Genomic DNA, 25,032 nt, shown 5'->3' with positions numbered 1-25,032 from the left:
AGGCAGTTTTGTTGGTCCACAAATCAAATGGGTCATCAATAACAGGCAATTCAAAGAACTTCTAGTGAGACAGGAGAAGTTGCATGGAAGGCATTCAAGGATGTTGTTGAAAAGTTTCTTGGCAACTACAGAGAATTAAACTGTGCAGCTGGTTGACAACATGCTTCAAGCATACAAAACCATGAAGTGGAACATGTCACTACAGATTAATATTCTGCATTCCCGTTTAGAATTCTTCCCTGTAAATCTTGGTGCTGTCAGTGATAAGCATGGTGAAATGCTTCACCAGGAGTTTGCAGTCATGGAGAAACGATATCAGGGCAACTGGAATTCATCAATGTTGGTTGATCATTGTTGGACAATTAAACAAGAAGCCTCAGAGATGGAGTACAAATGAAAATCATCAACAAAACATCTTTGGCTTAGTTGAACTATTGCATAGCATCTGCATTGTGATGCCATTAAATGCAATATAATTAATAAAAGTTATTGTCTTGTTTCTCCAAATTCCTATATGATGCAAGTAGTCTGAAATTATATTTCTGTTCAACTTCAAGTGGTTTGTCATAAACAAAAAATATCATAAAAATATTGATGAAGCAACACTTTAAAAAATGTTTAGTTATATTAGAGAAGCAACATTGTCAAAGTCGACTTTAATGTAATATGGGAATGTACATGCATGTACAGGTGTGATGAGAAACTTACTTCCAGCAGCATCATAGACAAATAGCATCATTGTAAGGTGAAGATCAGGCATCATCTATTGAAGTAAATAAAGTATGGATGTTTGTGTAGGGATTGTGCAGATATTTGATTGATCTTCAATGGGCTGAAGATCATGTTTCCATGACATTATGACTCTCTCAAAGTCAGAGGTCCAGTAGAAAATTGGTGATGTAAAGAATGACTGGTAGCCAAAAAAAAAAGAGCAAGAGTTCTAGCAGATTGTTGACAGTGGTGATCCGTGTGGACTCTCCAGCAAAACCATCCATGTCCCAAACACCCAAGGATTCACTCCACCTGGAGCCAAGAATAGATGTCAGCTTATAAAGAGCAAACAGCAGTTATCATGTGCTCGAATTAACATTTTGAAGATCTCATTAATTGCTACCTTGCCTTTGGCATGCATATTTTTGATACCATCCCAGTCAAACCAGGTCACTGTTACTTCTGAGAAAGAAGCTGAAACACATTTCCTATAGTGGGGAAGTCTAGGACCCGAGGGTGGAGCCTCAGAATTGAGGGACATCCATTCAGAACAGGGATGAGGAAAAAAAATGCTATAGCTGGAAGGAGATAAGCCAGTGGAATTCATTGCCAAAGATGGCCGTGCAGGCCAAGTCATTGCTTATATTTAAGGCAGAAGTTGACAGGTTTGTTGATTATTCAGGGAATCAAAGGTTACGGAAAGAAGATAGAAGAATGAGATTGAGAGGGATAATAAATCAGCCACGATGGAATGGTGGTGCAGACTCGATGGGCCTTATTCTGCTCGTATGTCGTATGGTTTTATGCAAAGGCTAGCTGTCAGCTCATAACCAACTTAGTTGAAAACGTGAGAGTGACAAACCTTGGCCATAAATCTGCAACATGAGTACCCACCTCTGGGATGTAGAGAATAACTGGGGTCCTCAAACTGCTGTAATTGTGTTTGAATATGTAGACCTTTTGAGCTATCCAATGCTAAAATCATTGGCCTGTCACTGATCAAAATGGTACTCTGAATCTTGGAGTCTCTTTGTTGGCAATAGAGGGCAGCTCAGCAAAAGGTGGTGAAAGGAGAGCACAACTTCTCATCTCAGCCAATCAACCACGCCCACTCAGCCATTGAACTCATTCTGCCCCATCTATGACAGAGACTGCAGGCCCCATTTTGGCCCCATCAGCCACTGCAGAGTCCACAATAGTGGAGTAACATCACACAGCCATTGCTCCAAGGGACTGTCTAAAGAATGGGTTAAATTTGACACAGTAGTGTGGACCTAATTCTATAGCTAAAAAATGAGGATAACTATACAACTATATGTTTTCTGTAAGTTACAAAGTCACAAGTGAGTCATATTTGGATTCATAACTAATTCTCAAAATACTCATGTACTTTATATGAGGTAAATAAATACAGGACTAATTAGTTTTTATCGGAGACAATTAATGAGATTCCCATATATCATGAATAATAGATTGAGAAAGAATTCTCTGTTCTCATTTTATCATCATGCTAACAATCTGCCAAATTTATTTCTGATCTTAAAATTACAAGGTGTTACCAAATAATAAAAAATATACACCTGTGATGTGATACAAAAACTTTGCTCCCAAGCAGTAAATTATAATTACCAACTTCTTGTGATTATGGTTTCCAAATTTAATTTTGCAGTTGTTCAATGAAAATTATATTGTCTTGATATTATGGTATGCTGGCATGTAAATAAGAATTTGCTTCTCGGAGATTATCACTCTCTCATATTTTAGCAGAGGCATTGAACCATTTGTTATCTGCTAAACTAAGAGATAAAGAACTTCAAATAATCCTTTTAAAATTTGAATACCTATGTTTTATATTGAGATTTTTAATGCCTATACTGTTTGGAGCAATTCCTAGAGTTTTTAATCATGTGACCTTCCACCCAGTTAAACTGCCTTTTAATTCAGTCTTTCAATGTATTTTACAATAAGTGGAACAGTTTAAATAAAAAGGAAAGAAAATCAACTTTCTTTAATATCTTAACGATGTTTACACCTGCACTATGCACAGCGTGACCAGGATTTTGTATTAACCAGTATAAATGATCCTTTAAGACTGTTAACTGTTCCAGAATTTGGACCTGCACTATGCTGCATTTTTTACCCTGTGATCGTTTCTTAAACTTTTGGTCCTAAGCCTTTCATTCAGTTGCATTGCTTGATGGATTATAATAAAATTAAGCCATCAAAAGCAGATGCATGTCAACATTTTAAAAGCAATCACTTTTTTTCATAGTCCTGTTACAGTTGAAATTATATTAGACCATATCAGCATAAGATGTAACAGCAGAATTAAGCCATTCAGCCCATCAAGTCTGCCCTGCCATCCATCATGGCTGATTTATTATCCTTCTCAACCTTATTTTCCTTCCTTCTCCCCATAACCTTTGACTCCCTGGTTAATCAAGAACCCATCGAACCCATTAAATATACCCAATGACCTGTCCTGCACAGCCATCTGTGTCGATGAATTCTGCAAATGCACTATCCTCTGGCTAAATAAATATTTGCTCATCTCTGTTCTAAGTGGATGTTCTCAATGCTGAGGATGTGCCCTCTGGCTCTAGACCCCACCCCCAATATAGGTAACATCCTCTCCACATCCACTTCCTCCAGACCTTTCAGTATTTGATAGGTTGCAATGAGATGCGCCCTCCCCCCCCCCCCCCCCCCCCACAGTTCTTCTAACTCCAGTGAGAACAGACTCAAAGCTATCAACTGCTCCTCATATTTTAGCCTTTTCATTCCTGAGATCAAACTTGGGAACTTTCTCTGAAATGCCAGCACTTCTTTTCTTAGATAAGGGACCAGAAACTGGTTTCAATACTCCAAGTACAATCTGACCAATACCTTATAAAAACCTCAGCATTACATCCTTGCTTCTATATTCTAGTCCTCTCAAAATGAATGCTAACATTGCAACTGCTTCCCTTACCAGCAACTCAACCTGCAAGTTAAACTTTAGGAATCCTTCACAACAACTCCCAACTCCCTCTGCACCTCTGAGTTTTGAACTTTATCCCCACATTGAAAGTAGTCCATACCTTTATTCCTTCTGCCAAAGTGCATGACCATGCACTACCCTATACTATATTTCATTTGTCACTTCTTTGCCCATTCCACTAATCTGTCTAAGTTCTTCTGTGGACAGCCCTGCTTCCTCAACACTACCTGGCCCTCCAACTTGTATCATCCTCAGACTTGGCCACAAAGCCATCAATTCTCTTCATCTAAATCACTGACATACAACATGAGAAGAGGCAGTCCCAACACTGATCCCCATGTCACTGGCAGCCAACCAGAAAAGTCCCTCTTTATTCCCACTTGTTGCCTCCTGTCAGTCAGCCAGCCAACCTTCTATTCATGCTAGTACAGTTCCTGTAATACCAAGGTCTATCTTGTTAAGCAGCCTCAGTGCAGTACCTTGTCAAAGGCCTGTTGAAAATCCAAATAAACATCATCCGCTGATGTTGTTTCTCCTTTATCTATCCTGTCTGTTATTTCTCAAAGTATTCCAACAAGTTTGTTAGGCAAGGTTTCCCCTTTAAAAAACCATGCTGACTTTGTTTATTGTGTGCTTCCAGGTACCCTGAAACCTCATCCTTAATAATAGACTCCAACATCTTTCCAACCACTGAAGTCAGGCTAACTAGTTTATCATTTCCTTTCTTCTCCCTCCCTCCCTTCTAAAAGAGTGGAATGATATTTGTAGATTTCCGGTCCTCAGGAACTATTCCAGAATTTAGTAATTCTTGAAAGATCATTACTAATGTCGCCATGAACTCTTCAGATATCTCTTTCAGATCTGTGAGTTTTAGTCCATCTGTTCCAGGTGACTTTTCTACCCTCAGCTATTTCAGCTTCCCAAGCACCCTCCTCTTAGTAACAGCAAAGACATTTACATCTGCCCCTGACACTCGCATTTCTGGCATTCTGCTAGTATCTTACATAATGAAGACTGATGCAAAATATTTATTAACTTCCTCTGCCACTTCTTTTCCCCCAATTATTACCTCTCCAGCATCATTTTCCAGTGGTCCGATACCCCTTTCATCTCTTTTATTCTTTTTATATCTGAAAATACTTTTTGCAACCTCTTATATTATTGGCTAGCTTCCCTTCCTATTCCATCTTTTCTCTCATTATGGCTTTTTTATTGTCTTCTTTTGGTTTTTAAAAGTTTCCCAATCCTCTACCATCCTACTAAATTTTGCTATATTACGTATCCTCTCTTTGCATGTATGCTGCCTTTGACTTCCCTTGTCACCCATGTGCTCAGGGTTGCCTCATATTCCCTTTAGAACATTTCTTCATCTTTGGGATGTACTGTATCTTTCCTGTGCTTTTTGAATTTAGCCACTTCTGTCCTGCTGCCTTCCCTGCTAATGTCCCTTCCAATCAACTCTGGCCATCTCCTCTTTCATGCATCTTACTTCCCTTTATTCCACTATAATACTGATACACTTGAATTTATCTTCTCCTTCTCCAACTGCAGGGTGAATATTATGAATACTGTCACTTAAAGGTTCCATAACCTCACATTTTCTAATCAAATCTCTGTCATTACCCAATACCTAATCCAGATATTGCCATTCCCTTGGTAGACTCAACCACAAGCTGCTCTACACATTGTCCGTCTTGGGATCTGACACCAACAAGATTCTCCCATTTAAGTGTATATCAAAATCACCCATGATTATTGCAATATTGCCCTTTTGACACGTGTTTTTTTATCTCATGTTATAATTTGTAGCCCACATCCTGACTACTGTTCAGAGGCCTGTGTACAACTCCCATCATGGACTTTTTAACCCTTGCAGTTTCTTAACTCTACCCACAAGGAGAGTTCTACGTCTTCTGATCCTGTGTCACCTCTTTCTAAGGGTTTGATTTCATTGTTTACAAAGAGAACCACCCTACCCCCCATGTATCCTTGTATGTTAAGCTCCCAACTAAGATCTTCTTTCAGTCATGACTCAGAGATGCTTACAACATCGTACATGCCAATTTCTAACTGTGCAACAAGATCATCTACCTTATTCCGTATATTGTATCAATTCAAATATAACACCATCAGTCCAGTATTCGTCACCCTCTTTGATTTTGGTCCCCTATTGCACCATTTTAACCCATCCAATTGACTGCAATTTTGCACTATAATCTGCCAATGCTTTTTCATAGTGTCACTAACATTGCATCTACTTGTATGTCAACTGCCCCATCACTGTTTCACATCTCCCTGCTAAATTAATTTAATCCCTCCCCAACAGCTCCATCAAGCTTGCCTGATATTGGTTCCCCTTGGGTTCAGGTGTAACCTGTCACTTTTGTGCAGAGCATGCCTTCTCCAGAAGAGGTCTCAATGAATTAGAAATCTGAAATCCTGCCTGCTGCACCAATTCCTTAGCCATGCATTCATCTGCCAAGTCATTTCCATACATTTTCACTGCAGGACCTCCTCCCTTTTCCTCTCTATGTTATTGGCATCAATATGTACTGTAACTTCTGGCTGTTCAAGCCCCTACTTTAGAATGTCATGGACCCAAAAGGAAACCTCCTTGACGCTGGCACCTGGGAGGCAACATACCATCTGAGTGTCTCTTAAACACGCACAGAACCTGCTTTCTGCTCCTCTAGTTATCACTTGCGCATTCCGCTTTTTCCCCCCTTCCCTTCTGAGCCACAGAGCCAGACTCAATACCAGAGACTTGGACACTGTGGCTTCCCCGGTAGGTCGTACCCCACAACAGTCTCCAAAGTTATATACTTATTATTGAGGACAATGGTCATAGGGGAACTCTCATCTGGCTGCCTATTCCTTTTCCCTCTCCTGCCAGTCATCCAGGTACGCTCTCCTGCAACTTTGAGGTGACTACCTCTCTGTAGGTCTATTACATTCTCGTTTCCCGTATGAGCAAGAGGTCATCCAGCTGCGACTGCAGTTCCTTAACATGGTCTCTGAGGAGCTACAGCTCAATGAACTTTGTGCAGACGTAGTTATCAGCGAGACTGGAGGTGTCCCAATTTCTCACATCTCACACAAGCAACATACCGCAATCTCTAGACCCATTCTCAGAACACTAGCTATCTACTAAAAGAGAAAAAAACTTACTAAAACCTTTCTTACTTACTTAGAAACTCTACCTGTGCTTGCCCAAGCCTGTTGAGTCAAAGCCAGACCACTCACACAATGGCTGCTCTGGGTCACACCTCCTTTCTTCTTATTGACCTCAGTTTCAGGTATATCTTGGAAGTATTAATATTAAATTGAATGTAGCCCTCTAAATCGTTTTGCTTACATAATGACAGATTTAAGTTTTTCTAAGACATGGTATTTAAATCACTGTTACAATTAAATAACAGTGAAAGATAGTTGGCATCATGTATACACTTAATGCATACCCAGCATCACTCACTTGCAAACCAAGCTGATGGGCTTAGCAATTTAACAGAGAGGTGGTTTGATTAAAACAGCAGTCAACCCATGCCTTATAAAGAACATTCTGTGAGATTTGCAGCAAATTAGGTAGTTCATAAGCTGAAATATGGGATGATTTGAAAATGAACTTAAATTGAAGAAAGAAAATGAAATGATCTAACATTTGTTATTTTCATATTATGAAAAATCAATTTTAATTTGATGGAAGTAACTGATATTGGTCATTAGCAATTTTTATAGGCATCTAATTAATAAACAGAATCAATATTTTCTGTTTATCAATTAGTTGGCTTTATGTAACGTGGACTACTGTTTGTTTTTATCTACACATTTATATGGGACTTACAAAATTCTGGCTAGAGACCACAGAATTAGAGGGAATAGTTTCAGGATAAGGATTAGCCACTTCGGACTGAACCAATAAAAATTTTTTCTTCAGCCAGATGATCATGGATAGTCAGTGTATTAACAAGTTTTGGACATTCAGAAGATCAAGGGTTTACAGTGAATGGTCAGGGAGGTTGGCAAGGTCTAGGACTGTCTTTGATCTTACTGAACAGTTAAACAGGTTTAAGGGGCCATGAGTTTACTTCTAATGCAATCAAAGAAGTTCAGGTACAAAAAAAACCATGGAGAATATACATTGGATCAAGGGGGAGTGCAGCAGCCAGATGTCATGGTACACATTGATACCAATACAGTAATAGGTAGTAAAAGTGACAATGTCCCTGAAAGTGAGTTCAAGGACTAAGGTGCTAAGTTAAAAGACAGGAGCAGGAGTCCAGAGTAGGACCTCAGGACTTCTCCCCATGCCATATGCTAACGAGGCAAGAAATACGATAATAACATGGTTTAACACATGCCTAAGCAGATGGTGCAGGCGGGAGGGCTTCATATTTTGGGATCATTGAGCTCAGGACAGGTGCGATCTGTACAAATGGGATGGTTTGCACCTGAACTAGAGAGAGATCAATATCCTTGTGGGAGGTTTGCTGGTGGTTTAAACTAGAGATGCCGGGAGTGAGGGAGCCAGAATGGAGAGGACAGCAAGTAAAGTCACTGAAGATCTGCAGGGAATGTACATGTTGGGACTATCAGCAGAGGTGGAAACCAAAAGGTTGCGCATGGAGGGGCTGATGCTCGGGGTGGTGTTTATTTCAATGCAAAGAGTTTTAGCGGTAAGGCAAATGAGTTTAAAGTATGGGTCCAAACATGGGATTATGATGTTTTTAGCCATTAGTGAGATTTGATTGCAGGAGGAGCAGGACAGACAACTCAATGTTCTAGGGTTCCTTTGTTTAAGACATGATAGAGGGAGAGCGACTAAAGAGTGAGGGATTAAAACAGTAGTGATGGCATTATCCATTAGGGGAAATGTCATGCAGTGCTCAGAGAAGATGTATTGGAGGGCTCATCAACTGAGGCAATTTGGGAACTGAGGAATAAAAAAAGGAATGACTATATTAAAGAGAATATATAATAGACCTCACAATATTCATCAGGATTTAGAAGAGTGAATTTTTAGAGAATTTCAGACAGTTGCAAGAAATATAAAGTTGAGATAGCAGTTGACGTTAACTTACCACATATTTATTGGGATTCCCATACTGTAAAAGGGCTGAATGGGATAGAGATTGTCAAATGTGTTCAGGAAAGCTTCCTGAATTAATATATAGAGGTCCTAACCAGAGAGAGTGCAATGTTGCATCTCCTGTAGGGAATGAGATAGAGCAGGTGACTGAAGTGAGTAGAGGGGAACGCTACGGATCTGATAATTATAATTCCTTTAGTTACAATATAATTGTGGAGAAGGATAGGTCTAATCCTCCAGTTAAGATTGATTGGGTGAGAACAACTCTAGAGCTCAAAGGTTTAGGGTGAAAAGCGATACATTTAAAGGGAATCTGAAAGGGTGGTATTTCATTTAGAAGGTGGTGTGAGTAGGGAATGAGCTGCCAATCGAAGTGGTACGTACGAGCTCAAATGCAATATTTAAGAGAAGTTTAGATGGTTACATAGATGAGAGAGCTATGCAGGACTATGGTCTGGGTGTAGGTGGATGGGATGAGGCAGAAAACCCCATCGGCATAGACTGGATGGGCCAAAGGCCCTTTTCATGTGCTGTAGTGCTCTATGATTCTGTTACAGAATAAACTGCTTTCTTGTATGCCAGAGTTTTGTATAATGACGAATTCAATGCAGAAACAGGCCCCTCAGTCCAGCTTGTCCATGGTCACCAAGATGCATATCCCAACTAGTCCCATTTGTTTTTGTTTGGCCTATATCCTTCTAAAACTTTTCTATCCATGTACTTATACCACCATGTCACAAAATTTTGTTATTGTACCTGCCTCAACAAGTTCCTCTAATAGTTTATTCAATTTACCACCCTTGGTGTAAAAAAAGTTGCCCCTCTAGTTCTTATTAAGTCCTTCCCATCTCATATTGAACCTATACCCTCTTATTCTTAATTCTCCAACATCAGGAAAAAGACTGAGTAGATTCACCTTATCAATGCCCTTCATGATTTTATATAACTTTATAAGATCACCTCCCAGTCTCCTGCACTCCAAGGTAAAAACAGCCTAACCTGTCCAACTTCTTCCTATGACTCAGTTCCACAAGCCCTGGTAACATCAATGTAAATCTTTTCTGCACTCTTTCCATTTTAGTAATATCTTTCCCATAGCAGAACAATCAAAGCTGAACCCATTTCTCCAAATACAGCCTCATCAGTATCTTGTGCAGCTGCAAAATAAAATCCCGGCTTCTATAATGAACGCCAGCATGCCAAAAACCTTCTTCATTATTCTGTCAACCTGTGACTCCAGTTTCAGGGAATCAAATACTGTACATGTAGACCTAGGTCCCTCTTTTCTACAACACTCCACTTGACCCTACCACTTACTGTGAAAATCCAATATTGATTTAACTTTCCAAAATGCTACCTCACACTTATCTGAAGATACAATGTTAGATATTAACTAAGATCATGAAGATAAAAGGGATTGTGAAGCACTCCTATAAAAACAAAGCACTGATTGTTTACTGAAATGACTGACATTACTGAATCACAGAGCATTCTAAGATGGATCCAAGTTTTAACAAACCCATTCAACAGCTGACATCAAATGGAGAACTGACAACTTTCTTTAGTCAAATCCTTGAGTAAGGTACAAATACTTACAATGCATTCGGTGCATTCAAGTTCAAGTTCAATTTATTGTCAATTTGTTTGGTATACCACCAAACAAAACACTATTCCTTCGGACCAAGGTACTCAGCACAGTACATATAACTCACATGCATAACCACATAAAGTAATATTGCCATGAGTATATTAACAAATCGTAAGGTGCACTTATGACACATTAAAAAGTGAATAACACTACTGTCACTTCATGCGTGATGAGACCTGGAATGTTGAAGTTGAAACTGGAACTCAAGTTGAAACAGAAGATGCTGGAAACTCTCTTTCACTTTCCACAGATGTTGTCTGCTTGCTGAACGTCTCCAGCAATTTTTTTTTGTTTTCCTACGTTTTAATTCTCGATTATACTCTGAGCAACTAATACTCAGTAAATATAATGATTTTTGGCTTAATTATATTGAACAAAACTCAATTTGTGTCATCGATACAGGTTAGTGCTGATTGTTAGACATTACGGTTCATTAAAAATGCAATAGCTAATCAAGTGGAATTCCTCTTACAATGAATTCAATAGCTTTGAAAATGAAGATGATAGTTGGTCTAGACTTTAGAGACAAACTAAATACTAAGGTTGCCCACATGTCTCGTTTACTTACTGTTTGGATCTACATTTTCACACAACTCTGTTTTGGCTTCACCATTCGGCCTGTCTGAGGATTTGTGGGATAGTCGTGAAGACATCGTTGCCGCAGTAACCACTGCTTTAAAGCTACGCTTTCTCTTCTGAATGTTCTGCTCTGGGTGGAAGATAATGATGTAAACCTTCGGCATGTAGAGCATTCCTAAAGCTACCGAAGCACTTAGGTTCATGGAGATGGTGAGGGTGGTGGTCTGTATATACATCTGGAAAACAAACAAAGGGTTGGATGAAGATTGCTGCTTAATTTTTAAACCTGTTTTCCTATTTTTTTCCTCTAGAGACATAGAAAAAACAACATGCAGCCCATTGAGTGTATGCCAACATCAGACTATAAATATAATTTTAATCCCATATTTGTTTCCCTATTCCCACCTATTCTCCAACACATGCCTATCCACTGCTCCCAGTTCACCTGTGACCCACTTACATAGGGATCACTGATAGCAGCTAATTAACCAATCCAATCAACACATCTTCAGAAAGTCATCAAAATCACTTTGATACTAAGCTAATGGCATCTTTATGAGATGGACTTACTTTCCAAAGGTCTAACACAATACCCTCAAAGTCAATTTCTAATTACCACAGAAAAAGACATTAACAATTGGTGGGACAAAAATTTGCATTCCCCAACGTGAGGAATTTACGTATCAACCGTGAGATCAGTGCGTACGGAAGGTTGTAATGTCTTGAAAGGACAGAAAGCAGAAGCAAAGTACTCAACGAGCAATGTGGTGGAGGAATGCTTGTGTGCAATGTCCTATTTTTACATTACAGCCAATTAATTATATTAATTTTTTTGTTTCAAAGCGAACTCATGCTGAAAATGTTCGTGCTTTCTAAACTAGTTTTTGAACTATCACTTTTACATGAGAAAATATCATTAATCCCTAATAAAGATCAAGATATTTGATTCATTTTTCCAAATGGGTTATTTTTTAGAATAAATACATTAATCTGTTAAATGTTGGCTATAAGTATTAACCCAACATCTGTTGAATTACTTTATAGCTGCTCACTGTGAGATAATTCAAATAAAACAAAAGTCTGCTTAAAGTCATTCCACCTATTTTGGCCTGAGATGTTGTGACTGTTTATTTATTTCCATATATTCTGCCTGACCTGCTAAGTTCCTAAAGCATTTTGTGTGTGTTGCTAATGCTCATTTTCTATCATTCTTACTCTTTCCTTCTTGGGTTTTCTATCTTATTGAACTCTCAGTAGAAGCTTTCTTCCTCTTCTGACATCTTTAACTATTCATCGTTCCTATTGCTCCTATTTCTCTCAATGTATTCCCCTAGAAAACACTTAATGGGAAATGCACCTGAATATTAAAGTAATGTGTGGAACAAGAAATACTACTTGCACTAAGTTTGACAGCACTTACTATTACTCTACAGCGAGAAAATGGATTTTTGCAAGTCTTCTCATAATATTTCTTATAAGCATACATGGAGGTCATTTAGCAATCAAGTTAATATCAGCCCCCCCACCCCTAGAGGATTTACTTTAGTCTTGTTCACATATTCAATTCCTTTTAACCTTTTCTTTTACATGTCTGTTTACTCCCTATGGTTTTCTTGTCGCTTACATATTGTAGAGGAATTTGCAGTGGCCAATTAACTTATCAACCAGTATACCTTTGGAAATTGGAGCACACAGAGGAAACTCACATAAATACTGGAAAAAAAAACATGCACCTGAGGACAGGATCAAACTTGGTCACTGGAGCTGTGTAGCACGAGTTACTTTGTGGTAGGTGGCACCTCAGGCCAAAGAAAATGGCTTTACATAATGTAATGATGCCATGCCTTTGAGCCTATCCACACCCCAACAACTAACAACAGAAGGAAACTTTAACAACCAGCAAAACTGAACGAAACCATTATTTCTAAAATAAACATTGAAAAAACTTGATCACTTACAAAATAGTTCAGAAGATCAACGCAAATTGAAATAATTAAAAAATTGTGAATCACCGTAAGGTATTAAACCAGAATTAAGCTATTTGGCCCATTAAGTCTGTTCTGCCATTCAAATGTGGATGATGCTTTTTCCCTATTCTCCTGGCTCTACCTGTGTAGCAATAATCCCTCTTGCCAATCAAAAATTTATTTACCACTTCCAAAAGTACACCTAATGACTTGGCCTCCACAGAGCCAGTGGCAACGTATTCCAGACTCGTCACCCTCTGGTTGAGGAAATTCCTCTTCATTGCTCTAAACATTCTTAATCTTGCTCTAATACCATTACTCAGAGGTCCTCATTAGTACTTACATTCTGCTGCTACTTACCGAGTTTAATGATTCTTCAATACTTTTGCTTTAATAGTATATTCATGTATTACCTGTTCCCTTCAATGTCTTCCCAAATGGATACTACTTAAGTTGAGCAGCAATTACCAGTTTATTCCTACCTATTAATTCCTACTCTTTGCATTTTAAAGTAACTGAACTTATCCATTCAACTTAGCTAGTAGAGGTTAATTGGCATTACCAAATCTGCTCTTGGACTCCACGTGGGGTCCAGTGTTGGAGTGCAGCAGAGAAATTGCCAGCAGAGTCTGCATAGAAATCTCAGGAGTTCCACGTTTGTGTGAGTGGCAAGGACGGGATGGGTGGTTATTTACCAGCAGTTGGGTGCAAGCTTAAGCATTGTCTAGAAGGTGCTCATCATGGGAAATAGGTGTCACTGATGACAGCAACTTTAACTGCCCTCCCTGGTTTCCCTTAAAAAGACATTGATGATATTTGATGTTAATTTGCTACAGAAGTTGTGCTGAATGTACTTTTGCAATACAGTTGAGTAGGATATTTCATGGTTTCAGCTCTCCATCAAATAGGCAATAACAGTAAGGCCAACTCAGCAAGGTAAGACCATAAGAGAATAAGACCAGGAGCAGAATTAAGCTGTTCAGTCCATTGAGTCTATCCTGCCATTTCATCATGGCCGATTTATCATTTCTCTCAACCCCATTCCTCTGCCTTCTCCCCATAACATCTGAAGTCCTTACTAATCAAGAATCTATCAACCTCCACTTTAAATATATTCAATGACCTGACTTCCACAGTTATTTGTGGCAACTAATTCCACAGATTCACCATCCTCACTGAAGAAATTCTTCTTCACCTCTGTTCTAAATGGACAGCTCTCTATTCTGACTATAAGAAACATCCTTTCCACATTCACTCTGTCTAGCCCTATCAATATTCAATAGGCTTTTTCTCTAATCTCCAGTGAGTGTAGGCTCCTCATATGTTAACTCTTTCATTCCCAGGATCATTCTCATGAACCTCCTCTGGCGACTCTCCAATGCCAGCACATCCTTTCCTCAAAAAGGGTCCAAAAACTGGTGTGCAGTCTAACAAAACCTCAGCAAAGTGTCAGCAAAGGTGCTCCTATACATTTGATACCTTTGCCCTTTTGTGATTGGTTGCAATGACTTTTGAACTGTTGATAAATTGCAACTCAACACTGGGTGGATGGTTGAAAGTTGGTGTCTCTTCCTTCATCTGGAAAAGAGGATACTATTCATTTAAAATTCTGCTTGGAAGAAATGGAAAAAATAGAACATGAGGATCATGCCACTATATATTCAGCTACTGACCAGAACCATTAGATTCTGTTTATAAGATCATAAGACTATAAGATATAGGAGCAGAAGTAGGCCATTCAGCTCATTGAGTCTGCTCTGCCATTCAATCATGGGTTGATCCAATTCTTCCAGTCATCCCCACTCCCCTGCTTTCACCCCATACCCATATACGCCCTGGCTAATCAAGAACCTATATATCTCTGCCTTAAATACACCAGATGACTGTTCTCCACAGCTGCTCGTTGCAACAAATTCCACCCTCTGACTAAAGTAATTTCTCCACAATTCAGTTCTAAAAGGATGTGCTTCAATCCTGAAGTCATGCCCTCTTGTCCTAGAATCCCCTACCATGGGAAATAACTTTGCCCTATCTAATCTGTTCAGGCCTCTTAATATTCTGAATGTTTCTACAAGAACCCCCCTCATTCTCTTGAGCTCCAGGGAATACTGCCCAAAAGCTGCCAGATGTTCCTCACAGGGTAACCCTTTCATTCCTAGAATCATTTTCGTAAAGAATAATTTTCATTGGGTACAGTAGCTACTGAGTTCTTGGTCAATATTGATATTGCAGATATCAGTAGTGGGGGATTTGGTAATCATGATGCAATTGAAGACAAAAATAAGCTTTTGATTCTGCCTTTTTTGAAGGCTTTTATGTATCACCAAACAAAAAATCTTCTGAGGAATTTTAAATAGAGCTAATCAAGGCAAAAAATCACTGAATAGCCTCGCGTGTGGTGTTACAATGGAGGAAAGTTTGCTGACGAAACAGACAGTGTTTGGGGCATAGCACTGCATGGAAAAAAACCTGCAGTCGTGTGCTGGGGCTGAACTCAATAGCAACCAGCAATCATACACAACCTTCCATTATCTTCTGGGTAACTCGAGTAACGGTTTCCCAGTGATCTTATTAACTTTACCGCTGACTGGTACTGGGAATGAGTTCAAAACTTGAAAATAACTAAGTCAATTTCAATTTGTGATTTCCATCAATATGAAGTGTTCAGATATATACACGCATGGGATAATTACCAATATTGGAGCCTGTGTCTAATTCAATTGGACCTTGCCAAAGTCTATAGCATCTTTTACCAGTTTCCTGACTGACATTGGCAGATGTAAAGATCACTGATCAATACATTTAATGCAAGAGTAGGAATACCATTTAATGGATCAAAGTGAAGCAAGATGCGGATACGATAGGATCTTTTAAGAGACTTTTGGATAGGTACATGGAGCTTAGAAAAATAGAGGGCTATGGGTAAGCCTAGTAATTTCTAAGGTAGGGACATGTTCGGCACAACCTTGTGGGCCGAAGGGCCTGTATTATGCTGTAGGTTTTCTATGTTCTATGTAATATTTTATGTACCAAGTAGATTTTGATCAACTCTAAATATACACCATGAATATTTTACATTTTAGTTTGCTTGAATATCTAAGGTAACCAACTTAACTCTTTTATTATTTCCTGATCAAATCTGTGCCTAGATAAAGTCTGTTCTGAGTTGTTAATACATCATTTTTTAAAAATGCATGCCTAATAATAACAGACGAGCAAGGAGTTTTTCATTTAGAGATTGCAGCTCATTGCGTTTCTTGAATGCCAACTGCACAATCTTTTCTGATTATTATTCACTCCAAATCTCATTTAATGAGGTCCAGCTTTGGATGAATGACTAGTTAATCGGCTTTTGATGCTATTGGTTGATGAAGGGACATTTGTTGAGAAGATATATTGCACTTTAAGGACTGTAGTGGGATAATGTCCAACTGAACACTTTTGTTCAATATCGATGGTGCAGAGGAATAATAAGTATCTGTTGATCATTGCCTGTCTGTAATCCAGCTACATCCTACCTGACCATGCCAATGGACCAGCACCAGTTGTAACTGATAAGTTTTAGCCCAGCTGAAAGATGCAGAAGGAATGGAGCACACTACCCTCATGACCATTGCTGTTTCTATTCTTGTAGAACGCAGTTTAAGTCAAAATACAAATACCTGCTCAAACCTCCATAAAAAATATGAGGCAGTCAGGTTAATGGAGACATTTCACTATCTCGGGTAGAGGGGTCTCTGTGCAGGATCAGAAAAAGCTGCAGATGGTTGCACACTCAGCCAGCTTCATCATGGATTCTAGCCTCCCCAGCATCAAGGACATCTTCAAAAGGCAGCACCTGTCATTAAGTAACCCCATCACCCAGGATGTGCTGTCTTCTTTTTACTGCAAGGGGAAAGTACAGGGGCCTGAAGACACACATTCAACTTCTTACGATCAGCTTTTCCCCCCTCTATCATCAGATTCCTGAACAAACCAACCCATTAACACCTCCTCACTATTTTAAATCTCTTTTTGCACTACTTATCTAATTTATTTTCTGTATACTGTATTTTTCCAATTGTGATTTATAGTATTTATATGTATTGCACTATAATGCTGCCACAAAACAACAAATCTTGTGACATTCTGTATGTCAGTGATATTGAACCTGATTCTGAATTCTAAATTCTTCTGGATTCTAATGGAACTGCAGGTGATGGAATTGAATTGAATTGAATTGACTTGACATCCTTCACATACATGAGGAGTAAAAATCTTTTTGTTACATCTCCACCTAAATGTGCAACGTGCAATCATAGTAGTTTATAATAAATAGAATGGTCAATGTAACATAGAAATACACTCAAATCAGCGTGAGTTAATCAGTCTGATGGCCTGGTGGAAGAAGCTGTTCCAGTTCCTGTTGGTCCTGCCTTTTTCCTGGATGGTAGCAGCTGGAACAGATTGTGGCTGGGGTGATCCTTTTCTCACACCTATCTCTGTAAGTGTCCTGAATCATGGGAAGTTCACAACTGCAGATGCACTGGGCTGTCCACACCAGTCTTGGCAGAGTCCTGCGATTGAGGGGAGTACAGTTCCCATACCAGACAGTGATGCAGCCACTCAGGATGCTCTCAATCGTGCCCGTGTAGAAAGTTCTTAGGAGCTGCGGGCCCATACCAAACTTCCTCAACCATCTGTGGTAAAAGAGGTGTTGTTTTGCTATTTTCACCACACAGCTGGTGTGTACAACAAACAAAATGTTAGTCAGGCAGCATCTATGAAAGGAAATGGACAGGTAGTGTGGGGGAAGGAAACAGATGCTTAACGTTTCAGGCTGAGACACTCCATCAGATCCTTTCAGCAGTCCAGTTACAGTGTCTTGACCTGAAACGTCGACTGTCCATTTTCCTCCACAGATACAGTCTGACCTGTTGAGCTTTTCCAAATCTTTGTTTGCTGCATTCAGGTGAATAGTACACAAATGAAAAAGTCTGTATTAGCACTGTCATCAGTACAACTCACGGTCCTCAGTTAGAAGGCTGTGGAGTACCTTTTGACTGACTTCTGCATACTGTTTTTTTAAACCAAGGTAGTGCTGGGAGAGTTAATACGTAACATGGTATTCAGGAATAACTACATTCCTACTGCCATCATGAACTAACTTCTAATCTCAGCAAAGGAGCTCAATGGTCCAAATCTTGAATCACGATCAATGTGTATCTGTCTTTTTCTGTACTAATATCACCATAGCCACCACTTTCTTTCCCACACTGCACCAAAATCTGTCAATCCCCGATCGGCATCGACAACCATTTGAAGAACTACCCCTCAGGAGAACATCATACCTGACTCGAGTGATTGCACCTATTTCACACATTTTTTTCTTCACTGCCTTGTACAATTTACATGTTCTGAGTGTGATATATGCATGCAAGTGATGTTGCTGCAAGCAAGTTTTTCACTGTAGCTGTATCTTACTGTACCTGTGCACTTGACATAAACTTCATAAACTTGAATTGCTCCTATATTCTAAAATCAAGCACTGCACTTGTTCAAATGTTTAGTAAGGACCACAGTGCAGCAGGAAGTAAATCTGTCATTTAATACCTCAGAATCAGATCACCTGAAAGCCCAGTTCAGCTTGTATTTCTACTTATTATGTAATCATTGACATTAGGCTTGGTGACAGGCAGCTGCAAACGAATATCAGAATTGGAGCTGGGAAGGAGAAATGGGATCATCAAACAGATTGTAGAGATTCTGACAAGAGCTGAACTGTTGACTTGGGTTTGGCTAGTTTCATGAAACTGCAATAAAAGTGTAGCATAAATAATAATGATCACAAAGTCACTTGATTGTTGTAAAAAGGCATCTGGTTCATCAGCATCCTTCAGGGAAGGGAATCTTTCATTATTACCAGGCCTAATGACTCCTAACCTGCAACAATGTGGTTGGCTTCCAATTGCCCTCCAGAAAGGTTGAGCCTGTCACTCAGCCAGAGGACAATTAAGGACAGACACCACTCAATCTCCCAACAGCATCCAGCTGCTGTGTAAAAAAAATAAAGTCCCAGCTGTGAATTCCAATCAGTCACTGTCTGATTCAACATTTAGCAACTTTGGATGTCTAGTGTGGGTGCTAGGAAGACTTTTATAAAATTAAATAGAGTTCTCAGATAAACATCTGCAATATATCATGCTGGCAAATTAAAAGAATTTAAGGTTTTTCATATCATGATGGTGACCATAGCAACAGTGCCACTTTTACTGTTAAAATGCATATCAAGGCCTATTGTGGCAGTGTGCACTGAAGGAACAAAAAACAGCACATTACTTTCCAAATCACAATTTTTGTATTTTTTGTTTATTGTATCATTGCAATAGGAGCCCTTAGATTAAAATGGAACATTAATACACAATGACTCAGGAAATTGTAGCTCATCATTTCAAGCACCCTGTATGACTGGTGTCGTGCACCAAAGACTGTTTTCGATTTTGGTCCCACTGATGCAAACTTCAACTACGGCCATGACCTAACACATTGTGCATCCCCTTTCTTGCACACAGGGAATAATGTCACTTGATATGTTTACATGATAATGTGTCACATTCTTATTTACGATTCACACCAGAGATTAGCCAGTCAAATTTAAGAGCTGGACAAAAAGTCAAGGAAACAATCATGATCACATTTTGCTCTGTCCATGTATAGAAAAGAGCTGTTCCATATGATATATGATGGCAGAATATAGTATTCGTGGTAAGACTCTTGACAGTGTGGAGGATCAGAGGGATCTTGGGGTCCGAGTCCATAGTACACTCAAAGCAGCTGCGCAGATTGACTCTGTGTTTAAGAAGGCATACAGTGCATTGGCCTTCATCAATTGTGGAATCGAATTTAGGAGCTGAGAAGTAATGCTGAAGCTATATAGGACCCTGGTCAGACCCCACTTGGAGTACTGTGCTCAATTCTGGTTGCCTCACTACAGGAAGGATGTGGAAGCCATCAAAAGCGTGCAGAGGAGATTTACAATGACGTTGCCTGGATTGGGGAGCATGCCTTATGAGAATAGGTTGAATGAACTCAGCCTTTTATCCTTGGAGCGATGGAGGATGAGAGGTGACCTGACAGAGGTGTATAAGATGATGAGAGGCATGTGGATAGTCAGAGATTTTTTCCAAGGCCTGAAATGGTTGCCACAAGAGGACACAGGTTTAAGGTGCTGTGGAGTAGGTAAAGAGGAGATGTCAGGGGTAAGTTTTTTTTTACACAGAGAGTGGTGAGTGCGTGGATTGGGCTGCTGGCAATGGTGGTGGAGGCGGATACGATAGGGTCTATTAAGAGACTTTTGGATAGGTACATGGAGCTTAGTAAAATAGAGGGCTATGATAAGCTTCATAATTTCTATGATAGGGACATGTTTGGCACAACTTTGTGGGTCCACGGGCCAGTATTGTGCTGTAGGTTTTCAATGTTTCTATGTGATTGAGTTTCTTCGTCAATCTATCTCCACTCAAAATTAGAAGGGAAGGTGGTTTCACCACATATATAGGATTAATAATACTGAAGAAGATTGCTTACACAATTGGTCTTTAGTGGTTCCTGCATCACAGTCCCCTCCCACCACTCTCTTTCTACCTAAACCGGAATATCATTTATTCTTTCTTTGTGCTTTTTTTCATCCTGTGTCCCTTTAAAAAGTATTCATTTGCCCGATGCGTTCTTTGAAATGGTTAAGTAATTTCTCCTGAACTTCCGCTTACTAACATTTATTGTCCCTGTTTGCCTGAAGAAATTTAAAATCTGTGGAACAGCTAGCTGGAATAAGTCAAGGACAGTGGACAAGTAAGCAACAAAATAATGTCTTTCTTGTCAGCACGGGATGGAAGAGATGGAGGCTGTCATTTTATGACACTGTTGTTGTGACCACCATTTTGCCAACTTTTTTTGAACTAATCATTGCTGGATCAAGCTAATCAAAATAATCTGCTAAATCAGAGATAATTTCCAATTAAGTAGTTAGTAGTAGGATGGCCTTTGATAAGGTAGAAGAGTCAATGAAGGCTGAAAAGAAGAATAGTTTGTGCCTGTGAACTGAAGTAAGCTGAGGCCAGTATGTGAGCTGAACTGGCCATAACTGGTTTGAACTGGTTGGAATCAGGAAAAAGCAAGGAAATAACATCACTGGTGAATTCTTACTTGGGCTAAGAATAATGAGTTAAATTATCTGTAGCCTTGAGCCAGAACCAATGAAAAACAGACACAGGCTGACCAGTTAAGTCAGAATCAATGGAATCAAGGTATAATGGTTCAAAACTGGTAGAATAAAAAAAATAGTAAAGAAGGATTTTGTATGTGCAGTGAGTGAGCACCTATCACGAGAAAGACTCCCATGCCAGGGCCAGAGAGAAGAAAGATCATTGTTTGGCCAACAGGAAATCCCCTATTTCAGTCTTACAAGTTGGAGAAGTTGGAGCAAGGGTCTGGGTGAATATTAATACTGGAAGGAGCAATAGCATTCAAGGACCTAAAGTATTGACCCTGTGTCAATCATAACAAGTTTACATGGAATATTTGCATTGATACAATAAAGTGCGAGTTTGAATTTATCAAGATTTGAGTACTCATTTACCTAACCCAAGTTAATTAGCTAATTAGCTGAGGTAAGGTCTTAAGCCCACTACCAATATTTGTAGCATCTCTATCTTAAACACCTCAGAGCAAGATGGTGCCATTGTTGAGTCTGTAACTTGTCTGGGGTCACAAGTGGCACAGAGGTGGATCAGAGAAGAACTTTATGTGGAAGGGGAGAAATTGGTAACCATACAGGAAAATGTTCTCACCCATCCCTCTTCAACTTCAGGGAAGCCTTTAATGCTGAAGTACTCAAAGCAAATGCACTTTAACAGTTGACTTACTTCTCAATGCCTAACTTGAGAACAATACAGCAGCTGTGACCATAATTTGCTAAATGACCATTATCCTTAAATAACCTAATATTTATAGTAACACCTTGCTTCAATTGGTCGGTAAAACCATTTTGCATGTGTTTTTCTCTCCAAATGAACCAGAAATCTGATTGTGAAATGATTGAGTTTAACTCCAAATGCTTTCAATCTACTAGATGACACTAAAATTCAAAAATCAGCATGAAAATCTAAAAGCTCAAGTCAAGATTACTGGGTATTGGTATTGGTATATTACTGTCACGTGTCAAGATAGAGTGGAAGATTTTGTTTTGTATGCATTGAGACAGATCATGTCATACCATTAAGTACTTACTTTGACTAGTAAAAAAAGACTGTGGTTTTCCTCATTTAATCCTGTCAATAGACACATGTTTATAAGAATCCTCAGCTGTTTATGCCTTGTGCTCAGATGTCACATCTAATCAGAATTTTGCTTTAGGGGCTAGCATAATTTTCCATAAATCTCCATAGAGCACAACAATACTTCATTTAATATGTCTGTAATTGTCATGTAAGAAAGCTATAGTATAAAACTTTGGCAACTATGTATCCTGAGGGTGAGAACATGTCCAATGCATTGGTCACACATCCAAGCTATTCTCTCAGTGCAGGTGTGTTAGTCTGAGGAGATGTGCACTCACAATATGTGTAATCTAGTAATTAACTTACATCAGGAATTAAGATGCCAGAAACAATTACCATAAGAAAACGTTCAGAAATATAACAAGGTGACAATAGAGCAATGTATTTAAAATTTAGTGTTATCAGCAATGTGTAATTTTTCCTTAAGTTTTGAGCAGCACACTGGAGCAATGGATATTTTTAAATCACATGTACCTTGTTCATCATACTGGTATTCAAATTATTTAATTGTCAAGGGAAATATGCAACCACCTGTGAGACTTTCTGAACACATGAATATTTTTTAAAAATTATGTAACCAACCACATCCTCACTGTTTAATATACATTGGCCTAGATTTGGCTATGAAAATAACAGTGTGGCTGACAGCAATCATCTCATTTATATCATTATTACAAAGTACATTTTTAACAATACCCAAGTATTAATTAATGCTTCACAACCTCTCAAGCACTGCAGATAAACTTTATACAATGTCATTTCATGTCTCCACTTTTCACTAAATTCACCAGTCTAATTGATAATTCCAGTCCAGACCTGCACCGTCCACTATCAAGTGCCAATATGATTAACAGAACACATGTGGCACCCATGTCACATTATATGAGGCCCTGACCCCAGCACACCCGATTATTTCCAATACATCGCTGCCGCCAAAGCACTTCTCACTTGGAACATCTCAAAACCTATGGATGCAAAAGAAAACCCTATTCAATATTATTAAATTGTGAAGTTAGCTAAAGGCATGCTACGACTGTACATTATCTTAACAAATAAACGTAAAGTGAAATAAAGAAAAAACTCCTGGACATTATTTGTGGAAGTCAGAGACCTCTTTCAGATGAATGGGATCACCACTTGCTAAGGTACGGAACACAACTTGCGGCAGTGCCCTCAGCTCAGTGTATTTCAAAGCTGCACCAAGAGTTAAAGTCATAGAGAAATACGGCGCAGAAACAAGCACCCCAGCCCAACTTCTCCATGCCAATCAAAATGTCACCTAAGCTTTTGTCTACATCTGTCCTTTATCCCTCTGAACAATTCCTATTTATGTTCCAGAACTGCCCAAGTGTCTTTTAATTGTGAAGTTAACCATAAGCCCAGCAAAATGGAGTAAGAGTCTAGATGCTAATACTTCTGATTGCCAGCAAGTTACATGCTTCCGGGCTAAAGTGCACTGATGGAGGTGTCAAGTATGCGATAAATGGCAGTGGGTGGGCGGTTTCTGATGGAACTTCCATCCGCAATACAGCACAATCTGGCCTAGAGGAAGTTTATTAGCAAGTTCATTTCTAATGAACAGTGAATATTTTAGTTCATCACATATGGTACATCTGATGTCATTAGCCGACAGGTGTGCTTACCATTTGTAATTCCTTAACATTTATATTACCAAGAAAAGCTTAATCAGAAAGAAAAACTATGATTCACAACAACATTAATACTTAACATTTGAAATGACTGGAAGACTAACTTTAGGTTACTTCAGAGCTGGAAAGTCAGCAACTAATCCCAACTAATTTCAGCCTTTGGTTATGTTTTGAGTTAGCATGCCCACCAAATGCTGCTGGAAATGTCACATTGCAGATGATGTGGAGGTAATGAAAAAGGGAGAGATATGGAGAAAGAAAAGAGGGAAAGAGAGATAAATAGAGAACTGTAAACATATATTGTGCTAATACTTAATCCTTAACACACTAATAAGTGAAAAGGAGCACAGGAGAAAAAGTCAAATAATGTATGTGGGAAAAGATTTTTATATTGTCTTCTACTTAATGACTCTATGAACATTTTTGAAATTAAATTAAGTTGAAATATCTTGATTAACATGGAGAGTAAAAGAAAACGGATACACACTTCCATGGGTTTAGTTCCGCCTGCTATGATAAATGAGTGGCTAAGCAGAGCTTCTCTGATCTATCTATATGTGTATTAACATTGTGAATGTAGTAGGAAGCTCATTTCACTTTATGCTGTCAGGAAAAAAGCTCTGTATCAATCATCACCCGCAGTGTGTGCAAGTCAAACCAATGACTGATGGGTTACACAGCCAAGTTTCAGAAATAAAGGCAGTGACACTTGCTTCCTAGCCTTTTAAAATACATTTTCTCTAAAACTGGAACCAAAGAATGTAAGCTTTCTCCTGCCATGTGCCTTGGCATACAGTACTGTGCAAAAGTCTTAGGCACCCGATGGTTTCAGATGGTATGGCCTCCCTTGAGCCCTGGTCTCAACATCATTGAGGTTATCTGGGATTATCTGGACAGATAGAAGCAGACGAGATAGCCAAAGTTTGGAGAAGAACTGTGGCAAGATTTCCAAGATGCTTGGAACAACCTACGAGCTGATTGTCTTATAAAACTGCACAACAATGAACCTAAGAGAATTGATGCAGTTTTATAGGCAAAGGGTGGTCACACCAAATATTGAATCAATTTACTTTTTTTACTGTTTACTGCTCTTAT

General features: G+C 39.1%; 1 protein-coding gene across 5 annotated transcripts in view; it reads right to left on the bottom strand.

The window, feature by feature from the left end:
• Positions 1-25,032, bottom strand: part of LOC140741904 (metabotropic glutamate receptor 7-like) — a 763,442-nt gene that overhangs the window by 47,034 nt on the left and 691,376 nt on the right. For all 5 annotated transcript variants that reach the window (XM_073072446.1, XM_073072445.1, XM_073072444.1 and 2 more), the window contains exon 9: positions 10,994-11,240. In XM_073072446.1, coding sequence (XP_072928547.1) covers positions 10,994-11,240 — 247 coding nt within the window. The remainder of the gene's footprint in view (positions 1-10,993; positions 11,241-25,032) is intronic.

This window comes from Hemitrygon akajei, chromosome 19 (genome assembly GCF_048418815.1).
Source record: "Hemitrygon akajei chromosome 19, sHemAka1.3, whole genome shotgun sequence".
NCBI classification, from domain to species: Eukaryota; Metazoa; Chordata; class Chondrichthyes; order Myliobatiformes; family Dasyatidae; genus Hemitrygon; species Hemitrygon akajei.
Note: the sequence above shows the minus strand (reverse complement) of the source record. Positions and strands in the feature narration are given on the sequence as shown.